Genomic DNA, 10,948 nt, shown 5'->3' with positions numbered 1-10,948 from the left:
GCGATTGGCGCGGCCCCGGGCCCCGCGTGCCCCGGCAGACGGGTGACGGCACGGCCGGACATGGGGGAAGGGGAGGCGGACTCGCCGCCGGCGGCAGAGAAGAAGGGGGCGGCGGCGGAGGAGGAGGAGGAAGATTTCGGCTACCGGCTCTTCCCGGACCGGAATAAGAAGCCTCAGAGCTTCCTGGTCCGCAGCCTCTTCACCTTCCACAACAAGTGCCAGCTGATGCTGAGGCTGACCCTGGAAACGAGTAAGCGCTCCCCGTCCTCCTGCGGGCCCGGCCGCGGCGTAGAGGTGCCGGGCGGAACCCGGGCCGCCCGCGCCGGTGACCTTGTGCCGCGGGTCCCGGCGAGGGCCGTGCCCTCCTGCCGTAGCACCCCCTCGGCGGCCGGACTGGGCCCCAGCCGGTGGCGAGGTGGGGCTGCTGATTTAGGAACACGCTGATTTTGGTTAAGAGAAAATACAATTTCGAAAGTGGCTGAGGGAGGCTTTTTTGTTGTAAGAAGGTTCTCCTGTACTTCTTTTTTTTTTTTCCAGAGGAATTGAGATGATTTGTCCATGTCTGTGCATTCGTGCCCCTTGCACTGTTTGGTGTGGACTATGAGTGTTGACAGCAAACGATGGTCACTATAGACCACTCTGTTTATGTTTATTAGTAATAAAATAATGTCAGGAGTGACTTGATTGCTGAACAGCTTCTTTTACTCTGTATCCTGGGATACATCAAAAAGACCATGGCCAGTGGGTCAGTGGAAGTCATTCTCCCCCTCTGTTCTGCTCTCCTGGGACCCCACCTGTAGAACTGCAGCCACGTCTAGTGCCCCCAGCATAAGAAGAAGAACATGGAACTGTTGGAGTGAGTCCAGAGCAGGGCTGTCAAGTTGCTAAAGGGGCTGGAGCAGCTCCCCCTGCAAAGACAGGCTGAGAAAATTGGGGCTGTTCAGCCTGCAGAAGAGAAAGCTGCATGGAAACCTCAGAGCAGCCTTCCAGTGTCTGAAGGGGCATACGTGGAAACCAGACATTCATCATCAGGAATTGCAGTGATGGGACAAGGAATAATGAGTTGAAACTGCAACAGGGCAAATTTAGGCTAGATATACAGAAGAAATTTTTTACTGTGAGGGTGGTGAGGCACTGCGACAGTTGCCCACAGAAGCTGTGGTTGCGCCATGTCTGGGAGTGTTCCAAGGCCCATTTAGATGGGGATCTGAGGAACCTGGTTGAGTGGAACGTGTCCTTGCCCATGGCAGGGGGATTGGGACTAGTTTATCTCTAAGGTCCCTTCCAACTCAAACTGTTCTGTGATTCTATATCGCATAGTCTGGTTTGTAACAGATGCCAGTTCACTGCAATAGGATTAAGTACTGCAAAGTATAAATTTGTGTGTATAGAGCTTTTCTTATTTGATTTTTTTTCCTTGACTGTCTTTATATTTTGTTTATAGATGGTTTTCAAAACTTTTGTCTAGAGAAATTGATTGCAGCAATGTTTTTCTAGATCCATATGCTCGACTTCTCCTTGAGGCTCTGAAGCAATCTGGTTGGTATGTAAACTAATTTGTCTCGTTCTGTATAGTAATGTCACTGTCATAAGTAGTGGCTGAAGTTTTTAAAATTCTTTTCTGTGACTTTGTTTGGGCCTTTCAGCACTGTCTTCAATGATCGGCACTTTTCTTGTGAAAACTGTGATGGCTGTGTCAGTGGAGGTTTTGATGCTGCCACATCTCAGGTAGGTGCTGGACATAGTATCCTTTCAAAGGACTGCAATTTTTTTAGTGTTTTGTTGTTAGGATTAATCTACCCATACTGTTCCATGAGTTAATAATGAAAACAAGATAAATGAAAGATGTTCCATGGCATTGATACTAGAACACTTCAGTATGATAAGACTGTTGATGTTGAAGAACACCAATCCAAGGACCCTAAATGCTGTCAGTGGTGTGTCTCTGAGAAGTCAGGGAGGTGTTGAAACTTAATGAAAAACTCCGTATATCTCTTTTTCTGCAGATTGTTCTGTGTCAGAACAACATTCGCCAACAATCCCATATGAACCGGGTGGTCACACATGAATTGATTCATGCATTTGATCACTGCCGTGCACACGTTGACTGGTTTAAAAATGTCAAACACTTAGCATGTTCTGAGGTAAGTTAAAATGCTTCTTATGTTGTCATTTTATTAATTATTGCTGGTTGTTAGGGTTGCTTTGTGTTATATGGTCTGCTACACACAATTAATTTGTTTTAATCCTGTTAATAGATTTTGTCCTTTCTGTCAGGTCAACCTAAATGGTTTTGTTCAGAAAACAAATACTTAGTTTTCACAAATATTAGTAAGTCCATGTCACATTAAGTGGAATGTGATCACTGTGAATGTAAGAAGTGGTTATTGACAAACAAGAGAGTTGTTAGAAGTGAAAACGCATTCACATGTTAATCAAATGCTTATAGAATTCTTTTTATCCCAAGCAAGTTGGGTAGTTACCACAGTAACCTTGGTTTTGTTTAGGTGTTTTTGATTAACAACAAACTTGTCTTTTCCTGTAACATTCATTTTTTGAGTAATTGTGGTATTTCTGCTGGTACACTGTAGTTACAAATCCATCACCTTCGGATGAGGTTCTGAGCAACCTGGTCTAGTGGAAGGTGTCCCTGCCCATGGCAGGGAGATAAGAGCTTGATTATCTTTAAGTCTCCTTACAACTCAAACCATTCTGTGGTTTCAGAAGACATTTGAGTATTAAAGGCCTTAACACTTCACACTTTAGGAGGCGAAATTAAATGGAGCACAGGCTGGGAGGTATTCCTCTTGTGTATGTGACACAGGTGTTGTGTGTATGAGTCTGCATGCTTTTATTTGATTTATGATGTATTCCATATAATTTTGTCACAGAAAAGTTTATTTCAGGCTCAGCTTCACTCTTTAATTTCTCATTCTTTTATATCCTTCCCTGCCAAGTGGCACAGGGAGCCAGGGAATGTGAACTGGGGTCAGTTCATAACACTTTGTTTCTACTGCTCCTTCATCCTTGCACTCTTTCCCTAGTCCAGCTTGAGGCCCTTCCCATGAAATACAGTCCTTCATGAGCTGCTTCAACATGAGTCTTTCCCTTCGGCTGCTGTTCTTCAAGATCTGCTCCAACTTGAGTTCTTTCCATAGCATACAGTCTTTCAAGAATGGACTGCTCCAGCATTTGTCCCCCAAGGCCCACAGTTCCTGACAGAAAATGTACTCCTGCATGGGCTCTCTGTGGGCTGCTGCTTTTTTCAGGGCATATTTGTCTCTCGTGTCAGGATGTCTTCCATGGACTGCTGTGTGGATATCTGCTCTACTGTGTTCCTTCACAGACTGCAGGGAGGCAACCTCTGTCTCCATGCTCTTCTCTGATGCCTGCAGCACCTCCTCCCTGTCTTTCCTAGGCGTCTGTGGGGCTGTTTCCCTCACATTTTCATCACTCCTCTGTCTCACAGAGTAGTAGCTGTAGGTTTTTTATCCTTTCTTGAATGTGTAATCACAGAGCTAAAACCAACACCACTAATGGTGAGTCTGTTTTAAAACCAGTTAAAACAGTCTCTGTCTGACACAGGCTCAGCCACTTCTCCAGTCTCACAGAAGACACCCTGGAAGCCCCTCACTGCCAACATTTTGCCATGTAAACTCAGTACAATTGTTCTTAGTTATTAACTGTCATATACTTTATTTTTTTGTCCAAGCATTTCCACAGTGTGGAATAAAGCATGTAAACCTCAAACATAAGTTTTATATAAATCAAGATTGTTCATGTTCTTGCTCATGTCAGGATTACTTGTTCACTTCAGGTCTTTTGATTACTTAATTATATGGTATTTGCATTTTTTGTTGTCGGCTTTTTTAATTCTTATTTTTTCATATTTTCCATGCCTTTATTTTCACTCTGGTACTTAATTACAGGAAAACAGGATTTATTTACATTTCCTAGCAGACTGTGTAGGGAATAGAATATTTAGCAGACAAAAGAAATTCTAGTGTACAGGACAAGGCAGTTGAGCTTAAGCATACATGCTTATTTAAGTGTAGCTTTTTGCAAAATAGATGGGTTACTGCTCTTCTGGTAGTCTTTGAAAAGTCTTTGCATCTGTAGTCTTTGAAAGGTATCTGCCTTTCTTCCTGACTGCTGTAGCAGATTCTGATATAGACTGGGGAGAATATTACTTTCCATGTTCTTCTAGGAGTTCATCTATATACATACACACATATATATACTCTCTACTGCTCATTTATTTAAATTTTAGAGATGTGTGAGAGGTAATTCCTGAAGAAACTTGAAGGTTGTTGTAGTTCACTGAGGCTGAGATGGATGTAAAGGGTATGGTAGTGACAGGTACTTAAGAAGTTAAAGTGGCCTCGGGAATATCCTCTACCAACAGTCACCAGAAATATACTGAAGAAAAGTGTTTGTTACAATTTCTTTGACTTTGTATTTTCATGTGTTTCTCTGATCTTACGATTTTTTTATTTTTCTCAATAGATTCGAGCTGCTAATCTCAGTGGAGACTGTACTTTGATGAATGAAATAGCCAGGTTTAAATTTGGATTGAAAGGGCACCATCAGGTAAAACCTGTGGCTATGAAAATCTAATAATCTGTTTTGTTACCTACTTGGTCTTGGCCTTCTGAGCTTTCACAGCTGAAAACTTCAGAAAAAGAAATAGATGTCATGGAGTTGCTGTTTCCTCTTAACTAACCCTTAATGATCAATGTTAGGTTTTTTTCCTCACCTTGTTATTTTTATTGGAGTGAAATCCCTAAACATTTAGTCCTGTTTTAAAGCACTGACAGTTGATGGCTAACAAAACCAAACAAAAAGCAGGGCTTGCAGGAAATGTAGTGGAAATACCTTATCCACTTTAAGTGGGTGACACTCTTAAAAAGTCATTGAAAACTGAAGGAAGCAAAATGAGAAGATTTCTAAATAGTCAAGTGTTTTAAGTCTTGTAGGAATTATTTTTGTGAATAATAATGAAGTCTACAGATTGAGACCCACGTAGTTGCACATGTTAGAGTGGCGGTTAAATTGTAGATGATGTTTACGTACTTTTTTGTTTTTTGGTAAACAAACTGTAAGAAAAAGTTATTTTAAAGAGAAGTATTAAAATGAAGGCCAGTAGAGAAGTCATTCCTTTGTTTTACAGCATTTCAGTTTGTAAAGAACCCAACTGGTATTTGTCTGTTTCTTTCTGACTTTTTTTTGTGTCGAGGTCAAGTTTTACAAATACTTAATACCTACAAAAAATGCCAAATTGTATTTTAATTCCTGTTCTAAGGAATGTCTTCTAATTATTTCATGGTTTCTGTATACATGGAAAACTAAAGCACATAGTTTACACATGATGAAACTAAAATGTATTTTAATGCTTACTACAGGCACTATTTGACTCTTCTTTCATACAAAATTGTCACCTATATAATAGGAGTTAATACTTGACAAAATCTGGAAAAAAAATTATGCTAATAATGACAGATTTTTTTTTTTTTTCACTTCAGACTTGTGTACGAGACAGAGCAATTCGTTCCATTCTGGCTGTTAGAAAAGTTAGCAAAGAAACGGCAGAAAAAGCTGTGGATGAAGTTTTTGATGCCTGCTTCAATGATCTGGAACCTTTTGGAAGAATCCCACACAGCAAGGCTGATGCAAAACGTGCTTACAGAGACTTTCAGAACAGAGATCGCTATACTGCTAATTTGTAAGGGGGGCTGGGGAAAGCCATGTAAGAAATGACATTTAATACCTGATTGTTCAGTAACATCTGGAGTTATAGTCTGTGCCCTCAGTGCTCATGGAAGGGGCAAATCTATCAAATATATAAATTAATTTTTAGACATTTTTCATGAGCCAACTTCCATGGAAGTAAATGGGGTAAATGTATGAGACTAAAAATGGTGCTTCCTCACCTGTTTCCAGAAAGATAATTTAGTATGCCAAATGACTCGTCAAATACAATTCAATGTGCTTTTAATTTTTTCACTCTGACTGACTAGGACTTGGTTTCTGAAAATTTTGTTGTTACTGAATAAATCTTTCCATAAAATCTTCACATTTTCCCTGTCTTTGATACACAGTAATGAACCTGATGATCTTCATCACTTTATTTTAAAAGATGGGCACCTGAACTACAGCTCTTAACTCTAGATTTAATAACTATGGCTAAACCCAAAATTTAGTAACTGCCACATTTGCTTTTGAGCACCTCCTGAAATTCTTGGGTGGTCCAATATTTCCAGTGGTGGGAAAGCTTTTGTGACTTGAGTGCTTTATACTCTGAACATGCTGCTCATGTCCTCATTGTGTTTGGTGTTGGAGGACCAGGTAAGATGATTGGTGTTGTGTTCTGTTCTGTGTTCCAGAATGTTTTGTGGCAACAGGACTGTTGATGTATTAAGCTTTTTTGGGCAATATATAATTTGACTGTAGTGGAGCAGCAGACTCTGGTGAGACTTGAGCTGCAGTGAGGCACTGAACTGCTCAGGAAGGGAAATGTCAGCACATGCACCAATTTCAAGAGCCTGACATGCTACAGCTGAAAGGAGGAGGTAATCCCAAGTACCTTCATAATTTGGCAGGCTTTGACAGGGCCCTTGTTTGACTAGACTTGGGCTCCTGCAATCCACCTATTTATTTGACGTGCCTACAATGTTTTGGATCTGACCATCATTCTGTAATTTCCTCCTGGGAAGTATTCAGTCATGTGATAACAATCTCTAGCCAAGTGGTCCTGCTTCTAAGGTGTCACTCAGGAACAAGGTGCCTGAAGATGACAGCAGTATGTTGCCTTTTCCTGATTAGCAGCAAACACTTTGAGATTAAAACCTAAGCACAGTCCTCACAAAGGACAAAGCAGAACAAACACAAAGTGTCTGAGAGAGCTGATCAAGTCTGAGTTGCCTGCGTTCTGTTTGTGTTGGACTATGTGTGGGTTGCATTTATTTCCAGGTGTAGTAATTCATACCTACAGGAACATTGCTTCTGGGGCTAAGCATTGATGTAGATCCCTCAGAAAGTCATCCCTGTTCTACTGGAGGAAGTTAGGTCTTGACTAAGTTCTTCAAACTTGTGCTTTCAGTAGTTTTACAGAATTTCAAATTGAAATTTCATAATCTTATTTTCCTGGGGTAATTTATCAGTGACTGACATAATCTCATGGCTGAATATCTGAACAGAAAAAAATGGGTCTAATAACCTAAATACCTATGGAGAAAATTACACATTGAATTCTAGGCTTCCCATTATCCATGTAGTCTCTATAGACCTGCAGTTTCCAAAATCCTCTGAGGATCAGAGCTGCTTTGAAATCAGAATAATAGTATGTGTTAATATTCCCTTAACCTTTACTGTTCTTCAAGTCACTCTTTTAGTCAGTATGATGTATGATGCTGGGTTTTTTATAGCTCTGACATATATTCTGGCAGATAATGCCTTCCCTTCATTGTACCTTATTAACCAAAGTTCTGCTTTAATGAATGTGTGTGTTTTTGCATTTATATTGTATCTTGACCAATACATAGTTTGAATATATAAATTTGTCTTCTATCTGGGATAAGCTTTATAAAGACTACTTAGAAATGAAAAATATAGCAATAAAAACTAGAAAATGCAAGATGCTTTTTTTTCTTTAACATTTTTTATAGACAAACATGATGAAAATCTTGGAAAGAAAGTATTCCAGAGATATCTGCAAGAAATATTGCTAATAAAGAGGACATTGAGCTATAGGAAGACAGAATTCTTAACATATGTGTGTATATCACTGTGAAAGAGTTGGAGACCATGTTGGGCACTATAATCACACAATGTTTGATTTTGCAATTCTTGGAGAAGTAAGGAGGGGACTCAGCAGAACTGCTACCTTGGACTTGCAGAGGGCAGATTTCATCCTGTTTAGGAGCTTGATTGGCAGGGTACCTTGGGAGGCAGTCCTGAAGGGAAAAGGAGTCCAAGAAGGCTGGACATTCTTCAAGAACGAAATTGTTAAGGGGCTGGAGCAGGCCAGACTGACTGAACTCAGTCCTCTGGCTGGAACTCGGGGAAAACAGGAGAGTTGGAAGATGGGCCAGGCCTTTCAGGAAGACTACAAGGATGTTATGAGGTTTTGCAGTGCCTATTGGGTAAAATAGCCAATAAAAGTGTTTCAATCAATACCTTTGTGAGAAAAGGAGGGTTAAGGAGATTCTTGATGCTTTATTGGATGGGAGGGGAAACACAGTAACAATGAGGAAAAGGTTGAGGTACTCAATGCCTTTTTTGCCTCAGTCTTTAGTAGTAAGACCAGCTGTTCTCTGAGAACCCAGCCCCCTGACCTGGGAGATGGGCAGGGAGCAGAATGAAGCCCTCATAATCCAAGGGGAAATGGTCCGTGACCTGCTACACCACTTAGACCCAAGTCTCTGGGACTGGATGGGATCCAACCATGGATATTGAGGGAGCAGGCAGAAGTGCTCACTGAACTGTCTTCCATCCTTTATCAGCAGTCATGGCCTAATGGGAAGGCCACAGCTGACTGGAGGTTAGAAATGTAATGCCCAGTTACAAGTAGGGTCGAAAAGATCCAGGGAGCTAGAGACCTGTCAGCCTTGTCTTTGGGGTGGGGAAGGTCATGGAGCAGATCATCTTGAGTGCCATAATGTGGCACATACAGAATAACCAGGCCTCAGGCCCAGCCAGTATGGTTTATGAAAGGTAGGTCCCTCTTGACCAACCTGATCTCCTGTGACAAGGTGACCTAGTGGATGCAGTCTACCTGGTCTTTGATAAAGCCTTTGGCACTGTCTCACAACATTCTCCTGGAGAAACTGGCTGCTCTTGGCTTGGATAGGTGCACTGTTCAGTGGGTTAAAAACTGGCTGGGTGGCTGGATCCAGAGAGTGGTGTGAATGGTGCTACATCCAGTTGGCTATGGGTCACTCATGATGTTCCCCAAGGTTCAGTATTGGGGCCAGTCCTGTATAATATCTTTTTTGATGATCTGGATGAGGAGATTAAGTGCACCCTCTGCAAGTTTGCAGATGACACCAAGCTGGGTGACAGTGTTGATTTACTGGAGGATAGGAAGGCTCTGCAGAGGGATCTGGTCAGGCTGGATTGATGGGTCAAGGTCAACAGTATGAGGTTAATCAAGGTGAAGAGCCAGGACCCTGCTCGTGGGTCACAACAACCCTGTGCAGCACTACAGGCTGGGGGAAGAGTGTCTGGAAAGGTGCACCTGGGACTGTTGGTTCAAGTTGTCTGAACGTGAGCCACTGTGTGCCCAGGTGGCCAAGAAGGTCAATAGCATCCTGGTGTGTATCAGAAATAGTGAGGCCAGCAGGACCAGGGCAATGATCATCTCTTTATACTCAGCGCTGGTGAGGCCACACCTTGAGTCCTGTGCTCAGTTTTGAGCCCCTCACTTCAAGCGCTAGAGCATGTTCAGAAAAGGGAAATAGGGCTGATGAAGCATCTAGAGCACAATTCATAGAAAAAGCAGTTGAAGAAATTTAGGTTCTTTATCATGAAGAAAAGGGGGCCTGGGGGAAACTTATCTGTCTCTACGACTACCTGAAAGCAGGTTGTAGTCAGGTGGGGCTTGGTCTCTTTTCCCAAACAACAAGCGACAGGACAAGAGGAAACAACCTCAAGTTGTGCCAGGAGAGGTTTGGTTTGAATATTAGGAGATACTTCTTCATGGGAAGGGTTGTCAAGCATTGGAACAATGGTTGAGTCACCATCCCTGAAAGTATTTAGAAGACATGTAGGTTTAGTGGTGGACTTGGCATTGTTAGGTTAACAGTCAAACTCAATGATCTTTCCAACCTAAATGATTCTTTGATTCTATGTAATAATTTCTATGAAATAAAATTACATATCCAGAAAAAGTCAGTTTAAGCAACACATGCTTTTCAGTTATACAAAGTGAAATTATAATGGCAGAATATATGCACAACAAGGCACCAGAAAGCAATCAGGACAGTCTAATGGGCTTCTCATTCCCTGAGAAAAAGAGGGACAATAATGGCATAGAACTTCGCATGCACTGTTTATCAATTTGAGCAATCATTTCATTGCTTCAGGTGCAATTTTAACCTGCATCCTTTTTTCTCATCAAAGCAGAGGTTAAAAAAACCGAGTAAAAATTCCATGCAAATATGAAAAATTTGTGAATCAAATAAGCAGCAGAGGGAGCTGAAGGACTGTGGAACAGCACACTGCTGTGGAAAATCAACTGCAGACTATACACAGCTGTTCTTCAGTGAGCAGTTCACTCGGTTAAAATTTCTGTTTTAATCAAACTTGCATAACCATAATATTAAAAGAGGTTCAAAATTAAACCATATTTTAATTCCTTTTTTTTTATTTTCTGTTTCTGAAGAATATTTGCTTCCTTTAGTAGAACACTTCAAAACATGTATGGAAATACTTTTGCCATCTGTGCTGTTTTGGAGTGTGATTGTGTTCACAGGGACACTTAGAGAAATGCTGGGGTGAATGTGGCAGACCAAAATGTTAAGCTGTAAAGACCCATCATTGGTAATCACAATTATGAAATTACATTAGCTTAATTCCTTATTCCTCATGCCTGAATTTTCAGAATATTATATTTTTTTCTCTTAAATCTGAAAGATTTTCAAGTTTTGACCAAAAGAGCATAATTGTCCAAATAGTAAAGATACCTAATTTTACCCAGAAGAGTAGTTTAATAAAGAGCCTTCATTTATTTTATTTCTGCTAGAGAGGAAGTGCTAGCTGTGGCATATGTCACTCTATAGTTGCTTGACAGAATTCTTTTAAAGTTTGTAACACCTAGCTCTCAGTTGCATAGATGTATGTCAGTTACCACAGAAGCCTTTATATATTGATTGTAGTTTTTAAAACTGTTTTAGAGACTGTAGCAATTGTAAGTGAAAGCAACAAAAATCATCAAAAACCAGAAAAATCC

General features: G+C 41.0%; 1 protein-coding gene across 3 annotated transcripts; it reads left to right on the top strand.

The window, feature by feature from the left end:
• Window positions 1–15: 15 nt before the first annotated feature.
• Window positions 16–6,067, top strand: ATP23 (ATP23 metallopeptidase and ATP synthase assembly factor homolog). 3 transcript variants are annotated; one of them, XM_041411232.1, is made up of 7 exons: window positions 113–250; window positions 538–856; window positions 1,445–1,543; window positions 1,647–1,728; window positions 2,007–2,144; window positions 4,507–4,590; window positions 5,523–6,067. In XM_041411232.1, exons 2-7 carry the CDS (start codon window positions 843–845, stop codon window positions 5,724–5,726), a joined length of 621 nt encoding a protein of 206 aa, XP_041267166.1. In that variant the 5' UTR covers window positions 113–250; window positions 538–842; the 3' UTR covers window positions 5,727–6,067. The 3 variants fall into 3 exon arrangements, with proteins under 3 accessions (XP_041267165.1, XP_041267166.1, XP_041267168.1); XM_041411231.1 differs by lacking the exon at window positions 538–856 and having other exon boundaries at window positions 16–250; window positions 1,498–1,543; XM_041411234.1 differs by lacking the exon at window positions 538–856.
• Window positions 6,068–10,948: the final 4,881 nt, after the last annotated feature.

The sequence above is a fragment of the Onychostruthus taczanowskii genome, unplaced genomic scaffold (genome assembly GCF_017590055.1).
Source record: "Onychostruthus taczanowskii isolate IOZ18803 unplaced genomic scaffold, ASM1759005v1 scaffold35, whole genome shotgun sequence".
NCBI classification, from domain to species: Eukaryota; Metazoa; Chordata; class Aves; order Passeriformes; family Passeridae; genus Onychostruthus; species Onychostruthus taczanowskii.
Note: the sequence above shows the minus strand (reverse complement) of the source record. Positions and strands in the feature narration are given on the sequence as shown.